The sequence below is a fragment of the Acanthopagrus latus genome, chromosome 18, assembly GCF_904848185.1.
Source record: "Acanthopagrus latus isolate v.2019 chromosome 18, fAcaLat1.1, whole genome shotgun sequence".
NCBI classification, from domain to species: Eukaryota; Metazoa; Chordata; class Actinopteri; order Spariformes; family Sparidae; genus Acanthopagrus; species Acanthopagrus latus.
Genome location: NC_051056.1, coordinates 23,677,022 through 23,704,862, shown reverse-complemented (window position 1 = coordinate 23,704,862; position 27,841 = coordinate 23,677,022). Strand labels below are relative to the sequence as shown.

Below are 27,841 nucleotides of genomic sequence, written 5' to 3'. Positions count from 1 at the left end.
GTGTCCATTTTAACATTTTAACGACATTAAGGAAAGGCTGCCTGCACGCTGAGCTTCACTGCAACTACCCTGACAAATCACACAGTGCAAGTTTAAAAATAAGGCTGACCGAGGAGCTCCGGTGGGGAAAACAAGTGACACTAGACTTGAGTGTCCATCTCTATTAGATTAAGATACAGCTTTGCACAAACATCATGTGAATCATGCTCAAGTGGCAGCTAGAACTAGACCAAACCAGATGGACTCAGGGAAAAACACAAAAAGGATGTTTCTCTCTCATGGATTCAGCCCTTTTATTCTACGGCTGACGGCTGTTTTCATTATGGATTCATACTGAAAGATGGCGATCATAAATGTCCTAGATGTCTTCACATCGAGTCATATTTCGCCAACAGACAGTCCATCTCGAGGCAAATAAAAAGGAAATCTTCACATTTTTGAGAAGGTGGAACAAAGAAACCATTAACGGATTATTGAAAAATAGCTGCCGATTATTTTTCCGACTGGAAAACGTCCAGCCATACTTCTTCTGATGAACCGACTATGAATGCCAGAAAGAGACTAACTTGTACTAAATAACACATTACTCTGAGTCTGCCTGGAAGTCTGACAAGGTTGTGAAACAAATTATACAGCTTTCATTTCAGAAACAGCATTATGGCACGATGGTGTTTCAATAATTAATTTTGTTAGTAGCCTCCTCATGATTAAACTCATCATGTGGTCTGTGGTTTGACCCCGGACGCCCCTCGCTCTCTCTTTTAGTTGTTTTGTTCAACCACTTCCTTGATTCAGCTGATGCGGTACAACAGCTGCTGTCTGGTGTACGAACTGAAAGCTCTCATGCCCCGTTTGTTAAACTCTTCGGAAGGAGCCATTTTTAAATTTGTCAACTGTGAAAACACGTCTGAAGAAAGTCAGATGCCTAGCCAGTCTGTAGGTCCTAATCATAGCCAATCTTCCCTTTCCACAGAACTTCTTCCAGAAACAAAGGGGAGGGACTTTCCTGAGAAGGAAATCTGCCTCTGATTCTCGTTTAGTGCATGAAGGATTTGAAACTCGTCTTCATCAAGCTACCTGAAATACCATCTTGGGGAATTTAGGAAATTAACACGTCTCATAACTAAAGTCCCATGAAATCTGGCTGTTAATTCAACCAGCCGCAGTAACAGGTTTTTATTAGGTAAACACAGCTGGTTGTTAAATTAACTGAACAGAAACTTTGTGCCTCTCCAGCAGAGAAGTGGTCATACAAGTCTCCTGCACAGACTCTCACCACCGCTCAGAGGCTGAACGGCTACAGAAGACTACGTGCTGCCTCTCAGCCCTCATTTCCTGTTTTACGAAGCCTCCTGGTGAAGAAACTGTAACAGTAAATGATGAATCAGCGGTGTCACGTCAATTCCATCACCTTGAATTGCACAATCCATCTTTTGTTATGGTAACTTGGCAAGAATTTTTATACCAGCTGGAAATGACTGAAAATCTCGGTCTTCAAAATGAAAACAAACAACAAGAGTTCATTTCTAATTTCAGCTCCCTAACTGTTCAAGTACATGATTGTTCTGCATTTGCTGCAGTCAGAGGTTTAATACCCGGTCCTGCTTTGTTTACGAGTAATATTAAAGGACAACTCCACATATTTTACACTTTACAGTCTGTTTATTGGATATGGAAGGAAGCTGCAATGCTACCTGGCGCCTACCGCAGACATCACTGGAAACAATGGATCAGATTACATAAAGTTTACTCAGGAGCCACAAAAGGCTTTATAATACTTTTTTTTTTTTTTAAAAAACATATGCTGTAGTGTTTACATTTAAATTTCATACTGACACATTTGTCAGCAAGCTACAATAAAAAAAAAACATACATTTGTTCAGAAACAAAGCCAATTCTCGAATGCTCAGCAAGAAAAGGATGACTGAGGCCGCATTCTCGTCTTTCTTGGATTATGGTGATACATTTCTAACAGTAAGACATGACGGGCGCCGGTTGCATCACTTCCAATTGTCATTATTTGACTCGCTCATGTGATTGGCTAATGCTCAAAGTCTCAGAGGCAAACACAACATTTGGGAAAACTAGAACACTTGGAACATTTTTACTGCGGACATTAAAACTTAAACCGATCTGATCTCAAATCATGTTTTTTTAAACGGTTCTGTTGTTGTCCGCTTGTCTCCCCGATAATTTTTGTTTGTTTTGAGTTTAGTCTCAGCATCATTCAAAATGAGGGCACGTCCTCAGTGAATCTCTGAGATTAAATTAAGGCTGAATGAATATAGTGTGTACCTCTCCACTGCACATTAGATGATTTATGACAACCTCTTGAACTCGCTGAAGCAGACGATGCCGCTTTCAGCAGAGATACACGGACAGACCGAGGTACGTTTGGTTTGGCGTACGAAGAGGGGTTCTACTTAAAATATTAACAACGTGACCTCGTACCACATTAACAACTTTCACTTAGAAATGAGCCGAAAGGCATCCAAATGTCTGGACCTGTTCGTGCCAGTTTGGACTGGAAGAAATTTTAGCATATTCCACTATGTGCTGGGAGGACAAATGATTTTGGAAGGTCATGGTTTTGAACATTATCTCACCCTTGCAGCAGAAATTGGTACAACTTTCCTCTTTGTGATGCAGCAAATTTGTTCCGTGTCTGTGAATCAGCACTTTGTCCCCTTTTAAATAAGTGAAAATAAGTATGAGCTGATAGGGAGTGATGTGCAGACTATTCATATTTCATGTCATAGCAGAAACCTTCGGCGAGATAAAGAGCATGACCTTGATTTAAATGTATCCACCAGTATGTGCTCAGCTGGAAGAACTGAGATAACAAAGAAATATAAAGTAACAAAAGAGCTGAAGCTGTGAGGAGGTATACGTCTGCACAGCACAGCATGATAATGGCGCGCCACAAAGACTAAAAGTGGGACATCATCGTAAAATGGATGCCATAAATTGTGCTGTCTAAAAATAGAAGTTAGCATTAAGCACAACCTTTCCATAAGGTCTCTTCTTCAAATCAGCAAATAAAACTGACTTGACTGTCAAGGTCGTTTGTGGAGCTGCACAATTAATCTGAATATATATAAACTGCAATACGGACAACTGCAATGTCCAATTCCATTCGAAACGACCAGCAACTTTTTAGTAAAGGTCAAATTGTGGTGCCACAGACATGCTAATCATGTTCTCCAGACACAAGAGAACATGCTTGTTTGGTTCAGACTCCAACAAAAATCACAGCAACTTTTTATATTTTTAAACTGAAAATGAAAAGCAGAGACTAAATGTGAAAAAAAAAAAATGTAAGAACTGGAAATGTCATTAACAAAAACATCCACACTCTAGGGATGAACTCAGCTTTCAGGCCTGGGATCGTCTAGGTCAAGACTTTTTGCAGGGATTTTGATTCCTAACTTTGGTTTTGAAGACTGAGCGGTTCTTTGTCGTTGCTGCTCTGAAGCAATGAAGCCTTTGTTCCATCTCAAAGCGCAGCGCTGCCTTCAACTCTCTGAACTGCGGCGTGTTCGACTCAAACCCCTCAGGCTGGTGAAGTTTTTCTTTTTCTTTCTCCTGCATAAAAAACTTTTACCAAAAAAGCTAAATCTAGACTGAAAGATAAGAATTCACAGCACACACGAGGATGTGAGATTAAGAGATATATTATCATTACATACAAAAATAGAAAAAAGCTGCAATGCGAGAACCGAGTATCACAATCTACTGAAACATCATCAAACTTTAGTGTAACATAAAATAAGCAGTCCTGTGAAATCAAAGTCTCACTGAACGCCGAGAGCTTTGTCGAGGAAGTTTGCAAAATGCTTCGGCTGTCCGGGAATGAAGGGCTTGAGAACAGAGAGGTCCATGGTCCTCAGTGTTTCTGTCAGGGTGCTGGAAGATTAAAAAAAACAAATAAACTGTGTGTTACTTTTGTCGCATTTATATAAACTATATATGTGAGAAACACATACCTGCATGTGCAGTACAACAGGTGTGAGTCCATGTGTAGCTGTCTGGCCAGTTCCAGCTGGTGGTTGTCCATCAGCTTGTCATTGACTACGACCAGCAGAGGCCTGCCTGCACCGAGCGTCTCCATACAACTTCCTGCCCCTGAGGAGAAAAACAAGATCCTTCCTCACTCGTGACTAGAACTAAACTCATTCTGCTTCTAATCGTGAAGGTGAACGACACTGTGACATGAACAGGGCTGAAAACAACATAGTTAGTATCACCACCATCATCAGTTTCTTATGTTTGTGGGTGGTTTAGCTCATAACAAGGTTCACTTCAGTCAAGTTTCAAAAACATGCTCTGTGAAACTGTGAAAATAAAAATATCAAATATTGATATCCAGTTAAAAATACACAATAATGGTATCATCTAAATAATTCAGCAGAGACATTTGGCTCTTCTGTTTGTGAAGTCTTTTGTTTATGAAATACTCCGGTGGCATTTTTACTTGGTAATTGAGTGTTTATGTTGTTTTTGAGCACTTTATTTCAAGGACAGTTTATTTGAAGAACAGTTTATGTTGGGGGCAGTTTATTTTCCCAAAAAGGACACGAAACACACAGCAAAGTTAACAATAAACTGAATAGCTAGAATTGCCTGTAATGAATAGTTGATATTGCGACAACCCTTATTGCTACATGTTTTGTATTTAATGGATATAATTCATAGTAAACTGGGTCAGACTACAAAAACATTAATACAGCTTCAAATCCCAAAAAGATGGGACACCATCAAACATAACTAAACACAATGTGATACGTGCCTTGCTGAAATATACCCAATTGAAACGGTAAAGGACAATGAATTTAGCTGACAACAGACAAACTTTTTTGCCTAACTTATTCTGACTTATACTGACCACACAGTGTAACTACTGCAGAACAATGAGTCATCTGCGTTTACACTGGTTCCCTTTAAACCTCAGTGGAGATCTCCGGTGAGTCAAACAGAGTCTGTTCCCTCGCCGATGTGTGTTTTGTCTTTACCAGTGGAACATGAGACACATTCATCCAACAAGATCAGTCAGGAACAAAAACCTGCCTTCTCATTAATACAACTGCATGTTTTTTTTGTTTTTTTTTTAGATTTTATTATTTTACCTCATCACTTTGTTTAATTTCTGTAAATATCTGCTTAGTCTGAATTTGATAAAGCGACATGTTTCAAACAAGTCGGGACAGGAGCAACTAAAGACTGGGCAAGTTGTGAAATGCTTCAAAAGCACCTGTTTGGAACGCTCCACAGGTAAACCGTTAACTGGTAACAGGTGATAGTATCATGACTGCAAATGACTGAATTCTGTTATTATTTCTGTTTGTTCACAACATCCCAATATTTTTTAAAACTGTGGTGGAATGATCCTTTAGTACGTATTAGTCGTCTGGTCCTCAGGTCAGATTTTGCCTCATCAACACACACCGGATTGAACATCATCCTGTTATCATGGTTTGCTCTACTTCCTCTGATGCCCTCATGCTGTATCTGTCTGTTGTTGATGCTCCGCTGTGTTAATCATCAGTTTTCTGTTTGATGTGTGCACACTGAGGACAGACCTGTATTTGCTGTTCCTCTGGATTCAGCATCGTCATTAATGTCTTCTGGGACGGCAACAGACACGAACGCTATCCGCACTGACTGACTCACTCTTTGAATGATTTATTAATGTGCATTATGTTTTTAGGAGACCTCATAATGAGACAGCGGCTTGACGTACCGAACATCCTCATTAAAAGATTACATTTATATGCAGCCAATATTTACCCTTTCATGAGTCAACACAGAGTGTACTGTGCTGAAAGTGTGCTGACGGTTTCTGATATTTCACTCACCTGCATGGCTGATGACGAGGTCCGCCTGCTTGATGTCTTCAGCGATAGAGTCTTTGAATCGAAACGCCTCCAGCCTGACGTGCGGACAGCTGTCAGCATCTGGAAGAAGAGACCCTCTTCCAACCTGAAGAACCAGACGCTCATAACCACGAGCCTTTAAAGCCTGTAGGGTTTTATAAAGAAGCACTATTTGTATAATAAAGTCATGTTACTATGAAATATCTTGATATCCAAATTTCCAGATAAAGAGCAGGTCTCTGTCAACTGCGCCAACGCTTGATGCAGCTTCAACACCTGACAGCTTTGGTTTCCTGTTTCCTATTTTGCGGCTGTTCTTTTTACACAGATTATCAACACCAAACCAAACCAAGCTCTACTTTCATACCTTATCTGCATAGTATGTTTTAACCGAAACTGGAATCTTAATAAAGTTCAGCACATTTTAACACTGTTTGAGTGCACAGCATGGGTTTGTGATAACCAACTGACTGACGTGTTGTTATAGTAAAATGAGTATAAAAGGAATTTAAAGACTGCAAATGCGGGATATTTGTTTACTTGTTCATATCCGTGTTATGCATCTTCAATATCCTAGCTACTGCTCTACATTTCAGATTGAAAAATACTGTTTTTTCTAAAGCCACTACATTAATTTCACAACTATGCTGACAAATTACTTAGCAGAATGAGATTTTACATAAATATCATGTCTTCATTTTCGAAAATATAATGTTTTTCTTTTTATAGATTAAACCACCCAACAGTATAATAATAGTTTAAAACGAGCAACATTATGTTACAACGTTAATTCAGCAATAATAGTCAGATAATACAGCACAACACTGACAAGAGGCCAGTCTTTATAATGAGTACTGGATACTTTGAGCACAGTTTGTTGCTAAAAAAAAATAAAATAAAATAAAATAAACAATCAGTTCTTATTTGTCAAATGCCGAGTCTGAGTTGACTGTTGTTATAATGTGGTATTTCTACTTTTATTTCCACATAATACGTCATTGCAGTATGAAGTTTTACTTCTTCAGCACTTAAGGGAAACTAGCAACATGCTAGCTCACTTTCACACCACCTTCTCTCACCTGAACGGCCTCTGACGTCGTGACGCGTTCAATGAGCTCATCGAAGCTCGTGGTTCCGACCGTCACGAACACCGTCTTCATGTCTGCCCCGATAAAACTGTCAGTGTTCTGGTTTCTACAGTGTTTTCAAGAACACCTGACAGGCTCCTCTGCTCCTCCGACAGCTCATCTTCATCCTGCCGCCACTTCCGCTTCAGGCCGATGACGTCACCGCTCTGACGGCAGAACACGTGCTGCTGCCCCCCAGAGGCCTGGAGACGTCACTGCGTCACACTGCAGCGTCATTCACATGCAGCGTGATGAGAAATCACGTTAAATCTCAGCCGGAAGTTCATTTTCTGCATTATTTTCAACACATCAGTTAGGAATGAAAATATTTACTTTACCTGCTTAATTTGGGCGACTACAATTTTCTGACATGATATTTTAGCCAAATTATCAGACTGACATGACGTTTTGTCCCCCTCTTTAATTTACATGGTAAAAAAATATAACAAAATCAAACACACACGTGATGAGATCTTACAGAAAAGGAAAACAGTCACAGCTAAATCAGTGCGATTACACTGTAAAATGTAATTTTTCTATGGGGGAATTTTATAGTTTGAAATTTAAAAAAAAGAAAAGTTATATCATGGCCAAGGACAAGTTGTAATCGTCACCTCAGCCGCTCTCACACACTGTTAACTTAAGGTCAGCCTTAGCCCAGGGCTATATGACTCACACGGTACCTCTACTAGCTCTGGGTTAAGCACACACTTGAAGCCAAGCTGAACACTGTGGAGTGCTGTCTCACTGCTCCTTTTATCACCAGCACCTCTTAACCCTCTGGGCTTGGTTGATTTTCTTGGGATAACACCACAAAGTTGGTGTGAACCTTGTTCTGGAGCAGAGCCAGCGAGCTCCAGGCTGAAGTCGGGTAGATACCATCGTTATCATGACTCATATCGTATCAAGAGTTATTCTGTGATTCCCACCCTCAAATAACTAAATGTCTCTGCCCACAGTTAGCAGTCAAAGTTCCTCCTGCGATGCCGTCCTCCTTTCCCACCTAACTTACAAGAAAAGTGCATTATTTCCGCAGCATTAGGCCCAAACAAAGTGTGCGTTATGGAGTAAGACTTGCTGCTGAGGGTAAAGTTGGACTTTTAACCAGGGAGAGGATATTTTGACAGCCTTAGCACAGATTCAGTCCACCACAAACCCACTTCAGACATTTTTCTGGGCCACTTTGTCCCTCCAGAAGATATCCACAGTCGTTTGTTTCCACACCTGGGACACTGAACCTCTGAGAATAAACCGTGTCTGCCATCAGTTTGAGACGAACACCTGCTCCTCATTTTGAACCGAAGCCCTTCAGCGACAGTGAATAAGTTGCCCTGTCACAGTCGCTGTCCTTTGAAATTTATGACATGCAAAGCCAACCTGTGATAAAAAAAATATATATGTGTGTGTGTGTGTGTGTGGCGTGTGATGCAAAGACTTCCTGTACCTGAAGCATGCAGGTGTACAAGAACAAAGCTGCTGACAGAGCTGTGCAGAGGAATCAGGGCATCAGAGTTTGTGGTTGACACTGACAGCTGGGCTCTGGGAGGGAGGGTGGGGGGAATTATCACTGCTGGTCATGTTTTGACCTCGTACAGCCTCGCTGATGAGCTGACGAGCCGCCTCACACGAACTCAGAGAGAACATGTAGTTTAAGAGATGTCTGGGTGACTCAGGTACAAATGGGCTGAATTGAGTTACATGTGAGATTAACTTAGACGTCCAGAACATTTAAGATGTGTCTAACTGCTGTGAAATAACTGGTGGAAGTCATCTTCATTCATCTAACGTACTTCTTAATTCCCATACCTCGCACCCTCTCCGCCACTTATCTTCTACTTTTCTCATGGCTGTGGTTTGTTTTATCACATGAACCTTCTGCTCCTTGGCGCGCGTGAAATACCAGAGCTCTTTGAAATGTTTTATTGCTTTATTGTCTTCTGGATTAATGCTTTCATGTCGACCTGCTGTTGATCTCTTGTGGGATCATAAACATCTGAGCTGAACTGTATCACCTGATCAGATAAAGCTGTGATATTCAAAACAACCACAATGAGCTGATAAAATATAAGAAACAATAAAAATCCCTCATCGTTAATCATTTATAATAATCCAGCAGTGACCAGTAGGTGTCAGAAGCCATACTTATTCATTATGAGCAATCTTACCTTTGATAATTTAAATCCCTTAAAGGGTAACACCGCCATTTTTTCATACCAAACTGCTTTTACAGGTCCAGAGGAAGCTCTATTTAATCTGATGGATTGCCTCCAGGGATGTCACTCAGTGCCTAAATTGCATTGTGGGTAATGTAGACACCAGGTTTCGAAATCTCTGTTTCTGTTATATTGATTCTTTTGTTTTTAAACCCTCTGTAATGAGTCCAACAGTGTTACAGGAGTCCTTTGCCTGACCAGTAGACTGAGGTGGTCCTGAAGTACAAATCACAACAGTAAATAAGAGGAAATTACCAGATTACATGCAGTTTCTTCTGGAGCCACAAAAAGCCTGACACTACTTTTTTGTTCACAAATACAGTAGTACTCCTCAAGACCTGTAAACGTACTTCAATGTGTAAAAATAAGTGAAGTCACCCTTTAATTATTGATTGAGTGCAGGGTACTTTGAGTATTTTTACATTGTTGGACTACCATTTTACCCTAAAGTGTCTGAATACTTTCTTTACTGCTGCATGGTTACAAGCAACCGTGTCACTCGTCTTGTGACTCGTCTACAATATTTAACTCAGTTCAAACTTCTTCACTGGGACCTTGTTTCATTTACGGAGGACCATGAAGTGTCATGGACTACTACTACAATTAAAACTAATAAAATATATAACAATTGACTTAATTAATCCATAAGGAAATACACTAACTCACAATGTAATTTGGTCTAATTCTATACAACAGAGGGGAGAGGAATGCCAAATCATTCTGACATACAACAAATGTCTCACTTTCTTTGTGATTCCTGTGTTTTGGTATAGGATGAGTGTTTTATTGCAGCTTGTTGGTGGCCGCTGTCCACTGCAGGCAGCTGATAGGCTGCCGGCCTGCGGTGGTTTTTGTTTGTAAAAACTCTCTTGTGGTGTGTACAGAGAAAAACCCAGCAGGAACCAGGACGAGACACTCAAAATTACCTATTCTTCCCTCGAGGAGCTCAGAATGAGCCGTGGTGACCCTGCTGATATCAGAGACGTCAGCCTCCCCTCCTCCTCCTCCTCCTCCTCCTCCTCACACAGGAGCTGCTGCCAGCTCAGTGAAGGATGCAGAGGCTCAGCGAGCAGCCGGCAGCTCCACCTGACAACCGCAGAGCGAGAGGATGAAGAGCCAGCTTTGTGCTCCGTGGGATGTGAAAACTACAGCAGCGCCATGTGTGACAGAAAACGCAAGATGGAAAAAAAAACAAAAAAAACCCAAAACACAACAACTTGCAAAGCACACATCAAGACAAGTGCACTCTGCCACACACACACACACACACACACACACACACACACACACACAGCAATGAGGAAGTGGAAAGTGTAGCCTTTCGGAGAGTCGATATTTTTAGACAATGTAGCTTCAACGTTTTAACTCCTTGTTTTCTCTATGGAGGTCAAACTCCACAGACATGTACTGTGTAAATCTGGGCTGCATACTGGATATTATAAAACGTTGTGGGTATTTGTTGTGTTCCTAACACACTGTGGCTCAGCATGAAAACACCAGTGGATGAAACACAAAGAGAAATTCACACTAAAAGACTAAAACTTTGACAGACACTTTGATCTGTCTCACTGCTGAATTCTCATCATTTTTGGCATAAAAACAGGAGAGAGAATTTTGTCCCCTCTCTCTTCACACTGGAATTATGAGGGTATCTCTTTGTGGAAAGGAACAATTACAGCAACCTTTCAGATTTCATAAAGGGCACGCAAGCACTGAGCTCATAAGAGGAAACAGGTGCACCGTTTCCTCTTATGAGCTACACGTTTGTCGGGTGCTCTGCTCCACACAAAGGACGTGTTGATACTCTGAAAAAATGAAGCTCCATTCTATAAATTGATGAGATGAGATTTTTGCTTCACCAGGTCCTGATGAAGACAAGTGGTTGTCAAAAAACTGCTTCAATACTAGGACTGTCGCCTTGTGGTTGTATTCCTCCTTTTTTTTTTTTTTTGCTTCACATCTGAGCTTTATAACAAGTCTTCTCTTTTTACCACATTTTTCACATCCCATTAGTGCAGCATTTTTGTCATAGATATAATGAATTTTTGTGGCGAACCAGTAACATTAGACCACTCGGATCATCCTCAGGTGTAAGGGGATGTTTGTTCTGAATTTGTAGAAATTCCCTCATAGCTTTCTTGACATATTGTGTTCACAAGAACGGGACAGACAGACGGATGGACGCCGATGTGAAGGCATTAAAACGTGGATTGGAACAAAGTAATCACTATTAAATGATATAATTGCCGCCTACAGTTGTTTTGTCATGTGTTGGCATTTCGGACTGAGGGAAACCAGAATACTTTCTGGCCATCTTCACTTGCCTGCGTTGGAACGGCTTTTACTTCATCTGTATTTTCTCCTTGCTCTTATTTTTAGCAATTCAAACTCAAGAGCCTCATTAGCTGCTAATAGCTCCACTGTTTTCACCAGCTAGGCGCTAACCGTGCTCGTCTGTTGTTGGGTGGTGAGGAGGTCCAGCAGGCTTTAGAGGTTCTTTTTTCCACTGACAGCTACCTGTGGTGGTCGAAAATGATGATATGAAACCGAAATGCACAGTCTGATATCAACGCGTGGTTCCTGGAACATCTTAATTTATGCTGCTTCAGGAGCATCATTGCAACCGACAAATAAGGTTTTCATCTTTGTGACTCGGGGCAAAAGACAAGAAAAACACATATGGGAGACATTATTGTTCATAACATTAGTAAAACTTTGTATAAAGATCTATTTGAGCCCAACTCGTGTATTTGTGTTGCCTAAACCCAACCAAACAGCGACAGCAAACTGAAAAGAAACAGAAAATCAAAAGCTGAGGGGAACCACATTAAGGTGATAATTCTCTGTAGGCTCATCATTACGAACAGCCCCTTTATATTATCACATTCATATGATGTTTGGGTTAAAAAAAAATATTGATGACAGCCGCTTTAACACAGGATTACATATCTCATAGTGGCAAGACCAAGCAGACGAGGCTACTTTCATTACAGAGTGACTGTCAAAGTCTCTTTCTATTGAAGAATGGCTCCCAAACTGGAGGCGGTGAGGTGAGACAGTGAGCGCACATGACCAGTGGGAAAAATTCAACCCATAACACTTTGTTACCAGGAATGATCGGTCAGCAGAAGGAAAACGCATTAGTCACGCAGAACTGATTGTGTATCAATCCAAGATAAAACTATAAAGCTTTTCCTCATGACAAAAGCAGAAAGGCCAGCATGTTTATTACCAAACGATGACAACGGTTTATCTTTCAGAATAAAAAATAAGAGACATGAGACCAGGGTGCAACAGAAATTATTTAAGGCTCTGTTAAATCCTCAGCTTCAAAATAACAAAAACCCCAAAGAACAATGTACCATGTATCCTGAAAAGTCACAAAAAGCGAAAACTAGTATAAAATTAAGAGTTTAAAACTGGCTACCCATGTCATTAGATTTTAATAAATATGTTACTATAAGAAAAAGAATAAAAGTTAAATCTGATTAACTGTGCCAGAACTTTTATCAAACCACATTGCAGCGGGAGTTACTTGATGACAAGAAAATCAGCGTCTCCTGAATTTAAAGCAACACACGTCATGTAGTCAAACACAAATATGCACTGTGAGCTTCCTTTGGTCGTTCCAAAATCATCTTCCCACAGAGACTCCTCGAGAAAACTGAAAATGGAAGACCTGCGTCCACGAGATTCATGCCTTGCAGAGACTCTGACAGAATTCAGGCTAAAAAAACAGTAAAATGGCTCTTCCTTATCACTTCAAGTTGATTTAGTGGAACATTTTCAATTTCGAGCATGCGTGTTTTCAGATGAGTTTAGCTGCTTCAGGCTACTGCGATGATGAAAAGGTAAAAGCTCGAACTGCAGGGCAGCAGAGTGGACTGAAGGAAGTGTTACAGGGTTAATCCACAAAGTGCAAACATCCTGTCTATGTTTCCTGGAGCCAAAAAAAAAAAAAAATGTCTACTGTAAGTCAGACTTGCTGCGGTCTCTGCCTGCTAACAGAACTATTTTTGACAAGATTTTCAAAAATCTAAATAGAGCAGCGCGCCTGGGCAGCAGCAAACTGGTTGAAGTATGCATGCTTAAAAGTCAAAATGTTTCAATACTATGAAATACTTTGTCAAATTCCAAACTTGAGACATAATACAAGTAATAATAAAGTATATAATAGAGATTAAAGCAGCTTTAAAAAGAAGCTGCAACCTCACAAAGACTCCTGCTTATTATTTCAAGGATACTTTAGACTAAAAGGGGGAAAAAAAAAAGAGACTGAAATTCACAGATGGCCGTTCTCGCTCATTAAAAGTCTGTCTGTCTGACTCCATTCTGGGTCATCGCAAAGGCCGTTAAGGTTGCAGCAGAAACGTCTTTAAACAGTTATGATATCAAAAATAGGACCGACGTCTTTCCTGTCAGATGCTCTGTGATAGACGGTCAGAAACCACATTGAACAGAAACTTAACCGGCTGTTAGCGGTAAGTTTTTGTTGTCAGGCTCAAAAGTCAGGTTGTCCAAGTTCATGTTTCATCAAAATCCTCGTGGTGATCCAGACAGATGATGTATCTGCACGGAGAGAGAGAGAAAAACAAACAAGTTTAAATGGCTGAAACCGGCATTCTCTGTGTGCATCTGTGCGGGCAGTGGTTAACAGGCAACATCTGTCACTGGATCTAAGTGAACTTCCTGTTTTGGAACATAATTTCTTTTTCAGGATGTCACATTTTCCTCTTTGTACGGCTCGGCTCACAGGCCTGTCTGCTTCATTAGTCTCTACTCTTCAGGGTCTTTTTCCTCTCTGCCCTGGGCTGCTCAGTTCTTCATGCCACATACTTTCTGCGATCTTATGATAACAAGCTAAACCAACGGTTTGCGCGGAGCAGCACCACCCACTCTTCGTTCTCACTTCCAACCGAACCTCTCCTCTCCCTTACACTGCGCTGAAAACGCCACACAGTCATCCATGTGTCACATTTCTCCTCAGCTTGTGAACTGTTTCTACACAGCCACTGCAGGGACATTTTATCACATTTTGTAAAATAAGTGAGCGGCCAACAGTGCTGTGTTTGTGAGCTCTTTGGAACAGCTCAAGTATGAATGCAACCATGCAGTGGAGGATAGCAATGGAAGCGCTCGTACCTCTTCCTCACTGCACCACACAGGCTGTGCAGCACTGCTCCTGCTTCTCCGGCAGCGTGGAATAATTCATCTGTCGGACGATCTCTGCGAACAGCTCGTCCACCATAGTCTTGCTCTTGGCAGAGGTTTCAATAAAAGGGCAGCCCCACTCTTGAGCCAGAGCGCGACCATCTGACCCAGCGACCTCGCGCTCAGACTCCAGGTCGACCTTGTTCCCGACCAGGATCAATGGCACCTTCTCGAAGCGCTTCACTCGCACTATTTGGTCTCGCATTGGTCTGATGTCCTGAAAGATGAAGACGGGGAGGATATGAGAGGCCAGTGTGGGTGCTTTGCACTTCCATCCATGCTTCAATCTTTTTCTTAAACAGATTCTTAACATGTAGTTCATGCATACTTTTTGGGTGTCACAGCCGCAGTAAAGTTGATATTGAAACAGGCGATTGAAGGTTTAATAACAAATCAATGCTATGTATTAAAGACCTTTCGTTCTCTCTGTAAACTTAACTGCGACACTCCAAAGTTGCACTTGGATTTTTGGTATTGCATCATTTCCTGCCAGTAGAAAAGACTCAAGCAAAAACTGCAATTACTGAGATTTAGAAAATATTACATATAGTATAAACACCAGTGCGTAGTTCGGAATAAAAACACATCATATAATTATATCTTCCCTTCTGTAATCATCATTACACAAGCATTGCCGTCAAATCAAACATGTAAACCGTGGTAGTGTTTTCTTGCTTTTTTAATGCCATTTCATCACTTTGAGCTTTTTGTTAAAATGCAGTTTGGCCAGACTGAAACGTTTTCATTACTGTCAGGCAAAGATGTGGCCTCTTTTTCCTGCACACTGACAGTTTAGCCAGTTTATAGGTGTTTTACATTATGCTGGCTTGTTAAAAATGAACTCTCCATGAGTTCACTTTGTTTAATGGCTGTCATGCTCTCTATAATGTGCCTTAAAATTGATCACTTCGCTGTACAGCGAATTAATTTCCATATTCTGTGGCATCATTTGTCACTAAAGTTACAAGTACATTGCAGAGTACACTCAATTACTGGATTGCGACACAACAGGTGCCACAGATTGCTGCTACAGCACCACTGGCTTTGAATGAATATCCCTGAATCAAATATTTACATCTTTGAGCAAAGTGATTACAGCCTGCCAAATGACATTCTGATGGTGCAGGGCTCTGCCATTAGCAGCACACATTACAATGGTAGTGCAGCATGAATCACACCCTAAATGCGCTGATTTACTGCCTAGCTATGAGCAGTGTCCACCTGTGTGTGATCTAAGGTGTCTTGCACATCAGGTACCTGGAATGACTGCTGGTTGACCAGGCTGTAGACCAGAATGAAGCCCTGTCCGTTCTTTATGTACAGGTCTCTCATGGAGGCGAACTGCTCCGTCCCCGCTGTGTCGAGGATCTCCAGCACGGAGGGCGACGAGTCCACCTCGATCTCCTTTCGGTAGAAGTCCTCGATGGTCGGGTCGTATTTCTCGATGAAGGTGCCGGTGACAAACTGGACGGTCAGCGCGGACTTGCCGACGCCGCCGCTGCCCAGCACGACCACTTTGTATTCTTTCATTGGGGCGGTCGAGGCAGGCTAACCTAGCAGCTAACGACTTAGCTACACTGCTATACTCGCTCCAGAAACATTTATCAGACCTTTTTCGAAGAGCTAACAAGCGAACTGACAAATGTAAGGCGATGTAAAATAACTCTTCTTCTTTCACATAAACCCGGGTGTGGCGCTCATACTCGCTTTTCTTCTGTTGCCTCGCTAGCTAGCGAGTAAAAGTTGATGTCCGTTGACGTTAACTCTGGCGTTAGCTAGCGTTAAAGCTAGCTCGCTTCTGGCTAAATTCGCGCTGTCCCATGCTCGAGCCTCAAGCCTTCACATCCGATCTGATCCAGCACAGGTACCGGGGTCTCATCGGCGAACTTGCTGTCTAGCTACAGACAGCAAGGCAGGGTGATACACATTAGACGTCCCCTACAGACAGCATGCCAATTCCCACTCACACACACACACACACAGGCAGGCAGCCCGCCGGTGTCGCAAAACGCAGCGCTGGCTGTGTCCGTCCGTCCGGGCCTGGTTCTGGTTCCGGCCCGGCCCAGCGCTTCGACACCCGGGGCGTGCTATCGATTGATAAACCGCACCTTAAATGTTGTAATCCGAGGGTCCATTGGCTATAAATTGCTGCTGCTCCAGTGTATGTTTGACTGTGTACTGGGGAGGCTTGATTACAGAAAGGAAAGCTTTTTTTTTTTTCCTCCAACTGATTTCCTGAAGCTAACAGCCTCGTTTCCGGTAACGACAACACGACTTCCGGCGAGGCTGGTTTCAGAATAAAAGCATCTTCTGACCCTAAATAATAGAAACATCTTTACGTGCAGCAAACATGACTCCTGTCACCAAGTTTATACAGTTGACCCCATGCAAAATTTTGATTTCATGGTAGTCAGTATTTGGACATGTTATTTAGTGACCTCAGAATACCATTCAAGCAAAATGTAAGAACATTTTAATATCTAATCTATGTATTTTACCACCTGCTAGTCAGATGTTTTCCCAGATTTAAGGTCAAGCGATCAAATAATACTGAATAAAAATAATACTCTCTGATAACAATTATAGAATCAAACCTTTGAATTAAATACAAATAAACTTATAATAAAATAACGCTAACACAGGAGAGAAAATAATTTAGATCACACTTTGAAAATAAATCACTTACCCCTCAGAGCACAGAGTAGGTGTCTTAGTGGGCATACCTTCTAATTGGATTAGGACACTCTAACACCAGCTGTCCTGCCTTGACTTTCATTGCTACAGTGATGTATAAGTGTACTCCAGGTCATGTCAGGTCACCATGACATCCCACGCAGGTGCGGTTATATATGCAACAGCCTTTCAACGAGAAAGGCCAGTGAGATACATTTTACTGGAAAACTGCAGAGGCCATATTGAAACTAAACATTGTGGGCTGGATGGTCCTAGAAGTTGTAGATATTAGCCTACATCTTTTTCAAAAGTAAATATCAAAATTCTTTTTTTTTTTTTTAACAAAGTGGAACTGCAGTTCTACATGCAATATTTCATTACATCATGCAGGTCTATGTTATATACCCATATCAGTGCAGTAACAGACAACAAAACACACCACAGGAGGATCACAATTATGAGTTTTATTAAAGGTCAAACAGAAATCGCAGAACTCATCATAGGCACAGTAACTTACTCTTAATAGCTATACACTGCAAAATAAATTGGCATGTAGCACAGCAGCACATACAAGCACCACAAGCAGAAAACAGAGTGAAACAATAGATGACTAAGAAACAGCAGTCACTTTCGAGTCTGTCCTAGAGTGTCAGAGAGAGTTTATCATATGGCTTAGTCCTGAACAGTCTTTGGCCCTCGTCATCTTCCACAGGTTACCAATTAGTCATTCAATGAACCCGATTTAATAATGACTCACCAACAAAGGATTTTAAATAAAGGGATACTTTTTACACACACTCGATACAGGTGTTGTTTTAAAGTCAATTTGAATGTAGAAAGTAAAAAGAAGACTACACCTTGCATGATAAAGGCACAATTACAACTGAATCATTTAAAAAATAATGGCAAAAAATAACAATTTCACATCAAATCACCATCTTATTCACTTGTTGGTGACTGGAAACCCGAAGTGTTTTAAGTCCACTCCACATGTACTTTTCTCCACATGTGGAGTCAGAGGGCTGTGAACCGATTCACCAGAATGACTCAGTCCATCCACCACTAGGACAAGTGCCATGGCAACAAAATCGCTGGCTTTAGTAGCAATTGAAGAGCGTCACGTGTCCAAATCTGAAGGAACAGAGTCGTATAAGGAGGATGTTGCTGCTGCTGCAAGAATAGCATTTGGAAAACCGGGTTGTTTGCAATTTTGACTTAAATCCTGAGGAGAATTCAGATTTATTGTTGTTTTGGATAATGACAACAAGGAGGCAAAGCACAACTGATTTCAGAAAACGACAAAATGAAAGTGAATTTAAAACCCTGTGAACACGTCGAACATCAATGTCCCTCTAGTCTGATTTCTTTTACCTGCTCCTCTTATTTTCCAGCCTGCAGGTGGAGCCACTCTGTGCTTTAATCTGGTGCGTCACTGGACGGCACCTGCACTTCTGTATTCATGATGAGCATTTAAGGACAGGGTTACTGGTTTTATTACACATGTTCCACACTGATTTCTTCTTCCAATCCACCTCTCTTGTTTGAGATATTAATGAACCAAAAATAAATGAACAGAAAAAAGCTTTTTCAAAGCAAAACCATTCATGATTGACAGCTAGGCAATGTCATGCTTGGCAAAGAACAGGGCTCTAGCAAACAAACAAAAGGACAAAGAAATCTTCTATACTGTAATAAAATGATAGACATACTCATATCATTAACAATACATTGATTTGATTTTTAATCAACTCTTTTATCTATATTTATTCAAAATAAATTTTGAGTATTTTGACATAGTTATGTACATAAGTGCAAACAAGGTGAACGTCACACATTCGTATACACCTCAGCAAGGATCGACATCACCCAGCACAGCTGGGCAGGAAGAGGCTTCTGGACCGCCCTCTTGGCCAAAACGGAAACAGAACTCACTAATGAAAGCTCACGCCGCCATACAGAGGACAGTGAGCGAGGACCGCCCGGTCTGCAGGAGGTAAACAGTGAAGATCACTGACTAGTTGGATTTTTACAGAAAAAGATGAAGATCTTTCTATCAGTCCAAAAGCCTCTTCACCTCCCTGACAGATAGGTGTTCGCTTTAAAAGCCAAAGTCCATTCTTATTTCTCAAAAACACCATGTACAAGAACAAAAACATACAATTAAGGTCAAATAAACAAAACAAAATAAACACCTGATCTCCCCTAAGGACCTTTGGATATTACAAGGATTTAAGTTTTCCATACAAAATATTTAATCACTTTGCAATAACAAGACAAACTAATTAGACATTCCCTTTTTGAATAAGTTAGTGTTGTATGTTATTTCAATGAATGTGAAAAAAATCACAATTAGGATAATAGAAAGGTAGCCATGTTGTCATTTTGTTGCCACAGCAACAGCAACTATTACCATTAACAATGACTCCATCATTGTATACAAATGATTTTCATATTATATCTTTTTTTCTTGTTGGTCTACACAAACTATTAACTATGTATAAATGATTTTTTTTTAAATTTTATTTCCATGCTGTGTTTTTTTTAATGTCAGATAAAAAAAAAGTTTAACTTACCATTAATACTTGTGACTCTCATACACAGCTATCACATCTTTATACAGTGATCGAGAAATAAGGCCCTTTGTTTGTTCCCCCGGGCAACAGAAATATGCTCAGGACGGAATTAACTGTCCACATGCTAAAGGATCTGGTCACTGGACTCAATGATCAGAGCACTTTGCATATTCCAGAGTGATGATAAATGACAGTATGGGGAAAAATACAATGTTGCCCAAAGAAGTAACAAGAGAACGAGAAAGGGACAGAGGTAAAAACTATTTCTTTTCTTGCAGCACACCACAATTCCCCTAACTAACACACTCTTGTGCATCAATACATACATCTAAGTGTACTTAAAAATTCAAATGCCCTCAACAGGCACAATTTATTGATCAAGTATTCTGTTTTGTTTTTGTTTTTTTCCAGCTGGACAGCAGTTAGTGAAGGCATAATGATGTAAAGGGGAGAGGAGACGAAGGCTAAAGAGAGAGAGAGAGGGGTCTTCTTGGCTGGACAAAGCTAATCTTTCAAAGCTGTAAGATTTAGACAAAATTATTTGTCTGGACATTCTAATCATCAATTTCATCGAGAGGGAGAGAAACAATTCTGCTGAAATTCTTCAGAGAGAAAATGCAGCTTCTCAAAACACTCAGGAGGTAAAGAAGTACCAAAGAGCACACGTCTTTACAGGTGTAAGATAACAGGCTCACAATGGGGCTACGCTCTGTTTAATCCACTGTGTAGATAAAAGAGTATATGGTAGTTTAAATAAATACTTAAGAGTATATACACATTCACTTTCTTTCTGAGGGTTAAATGAGAAGATTGGTATCACTTCAATGTCTGTGTGGTAAATTATCAAGCTTAAACCAGGAGACAGACGGCTGAGCTGAACATTAAGACTGGAAACAGGACAAACATCCTCTTGATCCAGACTGAGTAGAACGATACTGATCGATTACTTTGAGGTGTGAGGTCAGTTAGAAATGGTGTCAACATTGTTTCAGTCTGTATCTCGCTCACAGTCTTTAACTAGCAATAAAAAAAATCTAAAGGATCGATGACAAGATTTTCTGTTAGTTTTTATATTGAAAGAAAAGTTCTATTGGCTGATATACTGTCTGTTTTTTTAAACATAAATATGGACATCGGTATAGGGCTCGAAAAACTGAGCTGAGCTATAATACAACGGTAAAAAAAAAAAAAAAAAGCACCTATCAACACTGCAAAAACACCCTCGGTGTGTAGCGGTCCTCGCTAGCCATCGGCTAATATACAGTAAAGTAATCAGGCTATTTGTTGCTAACGAATAATTCGCTTTGGTTGAACTTCTCTGTGGCTGTAGTTCTTGTTGCCTAGCAACAAAAACAAGAAGAAGATTGCCAGATGTCACTGTGCACAGCTGTTGATCTCTGTGCAGCTCTGTTTAATATCCGCCATTTTGTTTGCGTGTTCGAAATCTGTCAAGTCTTACAGATTAGAAATTAGCGTTGAACGACACAGCTGCCTGACCCTGCCGAGAGTCCCTCACACTCAAATGACTTGTCTTTATCACATCTGGGTCCTGATGAAACAAACACACGATGTGTTTATTGTTGTATTTTAGAGGTGGTGTTATGTGTATTTTGTCACTTCTACACAATTTAAGGCTTGATTGTGATATGAGTGCAGTATCGATCTTCTCATCTAACTCAGAAAGACAGCGAACAGGCGTGTTGTTCCTTTAAAAAGACACATTTATGTAAATTCAGCGTCAACTTAAGGTCGCTGCAGTTCAGGAAGCGCACTGATCGGGGTGCTCCAGATGGGAACATCCACCCATCAAAACCCAGGGAGGTGGTGCTTCTAAGTTCCTGCGCCTCAAGTTAAACACAGTTGACAGGTAATGGGTGGGAAGCCAGTGAGGGATTACATCCTCGTAACAGTTACCAAGAGTGTGAGTTAACAGAAACAAGGACTGCAAATATGGGGGCAGAACTGGCCAAATCCACCATCATGTGAAAAATAATAAAAAATAAAAGGCAAAACAAGTGGATTTTCTCAATTTTGTCCGATGGTTACAACATTGTTTACAGGTGCATTCTGGGCACTTTGGGTTCTTTCAAAGGTAGGGGTACAAAAACTGACTCGCAAGAAATGGTACTGTAATGTACGATTCTGCTTCTACCTTCTCTGAGAGTGAAAGATATTTCTAAAAGTAGTCACACCACTCATTGACATTAAATATAAATCTATATAACAATACACATACTTTAATATGTCTTAACACAGTATCAGCATGGTACCTATGTGACCTCAGAAATAGTCTATATATAGTGAATCATTACATTTCAAACATGCCTGTCTTTTAGAAGGGCATGAGTAATTTTTGCATTAGATACATTCACGACACGATAACATTATTTAAAATGAATAATGCTCAGTGAAAAAATGCCTTAACATCTGCAGCATTTTCAACTAACCGAATACGTGATTCATTGTCTCTGCCGACACACTCGTGTACGCACACAACACACTGATTTATCTGTTTACACAAACGATGAGGCAGCACAGCTGTCTCGGAGAAGAAACTAGTACAGAGGTGATTTACTGTTATAATAATAATGTACCAAATAACACATCTATCTTTGAGCACTGGTCTGTTCTTACAGTGTATTGACAGTGGTGGTTCGAGGAGACTTTAAGGAGGCACATTTGAATTTGGACAAAAGTGATTTCAGCACAGTTTCCGAAGCTGTTACGTTCAATTTTACAGGTCCACAGGCGTCTGGACACCAAAACCCCCAAAAGGTGTGTCATTTTTTTTTTTTCACCATGAGACATCAAACAGGTGATTTATTCCTCCGTCTCCTGGCTTTACCATAACAACTGTGGCTGCCATATTCCGCGTCTGACGACAAAAAAGGGCACATCAGTAGAAAAGACGACACATTATAAACGCAGACAGGACGTTTCAAGTTCTCAGCTTTCTCCCTGAGGAGCCACGAAACATAAAAATCTTGTGCCACTTGTTCGATCCGAAAGCCGCACGAAAGGAGACAATTAACACCAAAAAACTGGCCTTTTTAAAAATACATCTCTGCATTTTGAGCGGGAGACATTTATTTGGAGGAATTCATCAGGTATTGCATTGAATGGGGGCAGCTCCTTGCATATACCACCACTTGGCACACACACAGACTTTAGGCACAACAAATCCAGCTTCAATCTTGTGCAATAACTCCGACATCAGGGGTAAAAGTTTGACAGGTGCCAATTATACACGTCAGTAATCTTAGATCTGACCCGCAGGAATATTGTTTGGTGATTTCAGGTGAGTTGGAAACAAGAAATCAGAGTTCTGCTCCTCTCGACTGTCGTTCTCTTACACCATGTTTGGATATCGCATCATGAAGGAAACAGGACAAACCTTCCTTTTCTCTCATTGAAAAATGATTCTTAACACCTAAGAAACAATCGCTGATCAGACATCATGACTAGAGTCATCCTCAACCTCAAATTCATCAATTCAAATAATTTAAGCTGTCTAGTTTATTTCCGGTAGACTTTTCCAGGGACATACGGGAATCTTGACCTCACCTGCTTTAAGGCAGTTTGTTTCTTAAATCAAGAAATTAAGAGCCACATTCTTAAAAATCTCTCAACTCAGCTCCTTTTATATCGCAGTGATTGTATCTGATTTTGGGCTGTTGCGTTACATCAAATGATGCCGTCAGTATCCGACACTGACGATGAAGGCAGGGGGACGAAAACTAATTCAAGTCATAACCAACATTTAAGAAAAAATATAAATTTGAACTGGCGATGTGTTATCACTTGATTCTTACAACATGATATTGGCTAACACACAGTATTTCTGAAACAACAGATATTGTCTTCAATCACAAATAAGAAAATCTTTTGATTATTAAAGTGGTTAGTTTTCTTTTTGGGGTGGCGGTGGACGAAGTCTCCTCTGCAGCTGAGCAGAAAAATCAAAGGCACAAACAAATCAACAACAACTTATCAGGCGAGATGAGACCATGTGAACAAACTGATGGTAGACGTTAAGTACAACACAAACATTTGTAGCCATCTGGAAACGTAAACATGACATGATATGAAAACTACACTTTCGTTTCGACAACACGTGATGGTTGTAGACCAGCGGCACGTCCGTTTGCCGCTCGGACGGTCTCAATTTCCAGAATTCGCTTTTTAGAGTTTCTGACTTTGGAACAGTCAAATGTGTTGGGTTGCCTTGTGTGATGGCTCCAACCCATAAAGGGCATTAAGTCTTAAATGTGTGTATTAGAGTGTGTGTGAGCATCTGTGTGTGTATGTGTGAGCGTCTGTGTGTGTGTGTGTGTGTTTCTGGTGCACTTTTAAGGTGTGGGCATGTATGGCTGTAAGAAGGAGGGAGCTCTATTGCTCAGCCTGATCGAGTCAGTATGCATCAGGATGGCTGCTTCAAAGCAACAGTAATACGTCCAGGCTTGTATTGCGTGAACCATCGCAGCGTTTTCTAACTTTCATTACATCTTATAACCAGTTTCACGTTGCCACTCAGTCAGTGTGCACTGTAGGTGAGGCACATGTTTGCTGCATTCAGAAAAGATGACGGCCCCTGGTAGTGCGCAGGCTTTGGGGGACTTTAACTGGGGTTTCGGGAAAGGCTTACTGAGTTTAGCGCCACCGGAGCCGCCACCAGCAGTTTGGGGACGGGACAGAAATGGGTTTCCATGGGAACGCACTGGAGCTCCACTGGATCGGGGGTCAGAAGCTCCGAGGGGTCTACTGGAAGAGAGAGAGGGAGGGGGTGAGAGGAGGAGCAGTGAATTCTACAGAGACACAAAGATCTCAGAAAAGTCACCTGCAGTAGAGGATTCAGTACGACTGAGTCAGAGGGCAAAATAATTAGAATGTAAATCCAGATTTTCTTTATACATTTAATTCCAGTGGGAGAAACTGCAGGTGAAAATATGTTTAATGTTTAATTCACGGACCAATATTATGAGATTGAGATTTTGGCCAGAGTTTTCTTTCACACTAGTAGAAAGAAAACATCCAAAATAAACACGCTAAGTGTTTCGTTTAGTTCAGATTTAGCTTCTTCTTTTTTAAGATCGCATCATTTGCATGTTTAAAAATAAATATGAGGAAACTTGTAATAAGAAAGAAAAGTTCTTAATGCAAGTAATCACTTGATGAAGTTTCATAGTGATATTAGTTAAAATTGTACCCTGTCCACTATATATTATCTAAAACTTTATGTTTTTTAAGACTGGTTTGTTCAAATACCATTCATAACCTGATTTATTCAACACTTTATTCCTACAAACATGGAAAACTAATTTTCTGTGGCTGTTGAAAGTACTTTCTGATTTATGGAGCAATTAAAAGAAATATTCCCTCTTTAAAAACCTTTGACTCCAGAATGACATTAAAATGAAAACAATAATTTAGAACCTGGCTTTATCTGATGTATAGATTTCTGTTCTGGGAATTAATGTAAAATAGTGCATATCTAATAATATTTAATAATACATCATTTGTATTTCTCCTATTTCCTAAATCAAACAAACCACTTTAAAAGCCATTGAATCACTTTGAAACTGAACTGCACTGAAGCTGAAACCTCGGCTGTTTTTCTTAGCTCAGGAACAAAACAAGAACTAATGTGAGCAATCAACTGGGGAAGATATCTATTAATTCATTTTTCGTTGTTGTACTGCTCACCTCGACATGTAGGGTCTCCCCTTACCAGGTCCAAAAAAACGAGTAAAACTCTCCATCAACACATGATGGACCATCACATATGGTTGATGTAAATAATAGAAATATATCACGATGTATATTGGAGAAAATATAAATATTGCAAAGATATTTTCATGCTATTTGGCAAATTTTGCCATGAAATGTGTCCCAACCTACGGGACTATGTCAAGGGGAATTCAGTCAAAGCAAGATGAAAGTATTTTAATTACAGCAGGGGTATTGACGATGCCAGAGCACCTACTATATGTTCATAGATCACATAGAAGACAGAGACAGACAGTGACTCTACAGACTACAACATTCAGATGAAAACAGTTTCCTGTTCAGAGATTCTTCTCAGGATAAACTCTGTTTTCATTTGCTCACATCACGACAGACTGAACAGTGAGGACAGATGAAATGTGAACATAATACACGTGGCACTACAGGCAGGTGTTTTCTTTAACCTGATGAAAGAAAGACTATGAACTCAGAACCTCCTGAGCTAAAATAAAAAGAGAACTGAAATGAAAGAGCAAACCTGATTCGAGGCGGCAGATTCAGCGAAAGGAACATTGGTGACTGGGGTCGAAGCCGACGAAACAGTGGAGGTTGTGGCACCGTGCATCATGGGAACTTTTATTCAGGGCGAGTCAGACGAAAGACAGAGGACGAGGATGTGGGCGGGGAGGAGGAGGGGGGACAGGAATGATATGGTTACCATGGCAAAATGTGTCGGATCAAAAGTCATGGCACAAGTCCAGTGATATTGCCAGGATGAACAAGTATCAAGACACATGCATACAAAATAAGAGATAAAGAAAATTACAGATTTAATTAGCCAACCGCTTACAAAATAAAAGAAAATGCATTGTTTCACCAACAAATGGTACTTAAACAAACAAGGCAATACACAGTCATACAATCTAATCAGACTGGAGTATCTGATAATTGTATTCAAATGGACAGGGCATGTGTATGAAGGGAGCAAATGATCCAGAAGAGACAATAAGCCTTTCAACGACATCACAGCTGTAACGTGACAGTTCATCTCTTCTTTTTATAATATTCCTGTGAGTCGATCGTCATACTATTGAAAACTACAGATAGATTCAGTGACTGACGATAAACTGAAGATTAACTCCTCACTTTAATTTTGCATTCAACTTATAAATGTCCTGTATTGAGCACGCACATTACCTGGAATATAAAATATATGTGAAGCGATTATGCCTGTGTGATCTTACTTTCTATCAACGACAGGTCAGTTACCTGAGATCATGTCTGATTTGGGGAACAAATTATAGGAGAATTCATTTTACTCTTCAGTGTGTTGTACAGTTGAACATGTCTTCTGTGTCTAAAAGGGGGAATCTGTATGAATTCTGGGTTAAAAATGTTAGAAAACCTACTAAAATTGATTAATCGAATGTGAATTAATAGCACTTTTGGTATTATGATGTCTAGGTTAGGAGATGCCACTGAGCTCCCAGTCCACACCACTAGCTGCACGGCTAACGGAGTTAAGTAGCTATGGCTGACTATAATTAGAAGCACTTAGCATGTACTCTGGTGGTATGATGCCCCCCATTGGTTTTGAGTATAAATCTGACAGGTGGTCAATTCTTACATTCGCACCTTTGCAGAGGTTTGTCAGAGAATAACAACCCACTGATAATATTACCAGGAGTTATATTGGTTTAGACATTTTAAAAGCCCCTGTGCACCTACACAGGTGTTTTCACTCATGTTGCTTAATTCAGCCTCTTGTCAGGTCTGTTTACAGCTGCGCCTGTTGGACGTATCACTCGCTCTTCGGCTGGCTTCGGTGTAACCTGTTGTGCCAGGACGTCACACACCTGTGTCATTCTTATCACTCACTGTTTAAGATGTCTCCCCGCCCAAACACATCTGACTCAGGTAATCAGCTCGGCATCGACAGCGACCCATTTATCTGAATCAGGTGTGTTGGGGCAGGGAAACATTTAACACATGCAGGGCAGGAGGCCTCCAGGAACAGGACTGAAGACACTGACGCATACAGCACAAACTGCACTGAAGACATGTAACATAATTACATTAAAAAACTACCTGCACTTATTATTCTACGATGAAACCACAATTCACTCTGATATTTTGTGCATCGCATTTGTGATTATTTTCATCGCGCAGTTGCAATAAAAACTGGCAAACATTACTGGATACTTCCGTTAAGACTTGTTTTGAATCCGTACAAGTGACAAGAGGAGGAGTTCCAGCAAGTCTATCAACTGCTGGCCTTCGTCCCGCTTCCCTGAGCTACCTGAGCTGCCGACACCTGCATGCACACATGCACACACACACGCACACACACCAAGCACGGATGCATGGAGTTGAAACGACAAGGCCGACATGATGCTGTGAAAAAACAACGGGCTCAAAACAAACGTCTATCATGTGGTCTTCAGTAG

General features: G+C 40.6%; 3 protein-coding genes across 7 annotated transcripts in view; all 3 read right to left on the bottom strand.

Moving 5' to 3' along the window:
- Window positions 1–3,656: 3,656 nt before the first annotated feature.
- zgc:92907 (uncharacterized protein LOC436733 homolog) lies at window positions 3,657–7,157 on the bottom strand. The gene is made up of 4 exons (XM_037078031.1): window positions 6,953–7,157; window positions 5,856–6,018; window positions 3,987–4,125; window positions 3,657–3,906 (listed from the first exon to the last, which is right to left on the bottom strand). The coding sequence occupies exons 1-4, from the start codon at window positions 7,031–7,033 to the stop codon at window positions 3,795–3,797; spliced, it is 495 nt and encodes a 164-aa protein (XP_036933926.1). The 5' UTR covers window positions 7,034–7,157; the 3' UTR covers window positions 3,657–3,794.
- A 4,859-nt stretch (window positions 7,158–12,016) lies between these two features.
- On the bottom strand, window positions 12,017–16,679 carry rap2c (RAP2C, member of RAS oncogene family). Its single transcript, XM_037077810.1, has 3 exons — window positions 15,682–16,679; window positions 14,356–14,641; window positions 12,017–13,782 (listed from the first exon to the last, which is right to left on the bottom strand). Exons 1-2 carry the CDS (start codon window positions 15,952–15,954, stop codon window positions 14,363–14,365), a joined length of 552 nt encoding a protein of 183 aa, XP_036933705.1. The 5' UTR covers window positions 15,955–16,679; the 3' UTR covers window positions 12,017–13,782; window positions 14,356–14,362.
- An 862-nt stretch (window positions 16,680–17,541) lies between these two features.
- Window positions 17,542–27,841, bottom strand: part of mbnl3 (muscleblind-like splicing regulator 3) — a 35,794-nt gene continuing 25,494 nt past the window's right edge. For 3 of the 5 annotated variants that reach the window (XM_037077803.1, XM_037077804.1, XM_037077805.1), the window contains one exon: window positions 17,542–24,431. In XM_037077803.1, the coding sequence (XP_036933698.1) occupies window positions 24,289–24,431 (143 nt within the window). In that variant the 3' untranslated portion in view covers window positions 17,542–24,288. Of the gene's footprint in view, window positions 24,432–25,932; window positions 26,028–27,841 lie in introns of all 5 variants that reach the window. The other 2 variants (XM_037077807.1, XM_037077808.1) reach the window with 1 other exon arrangement.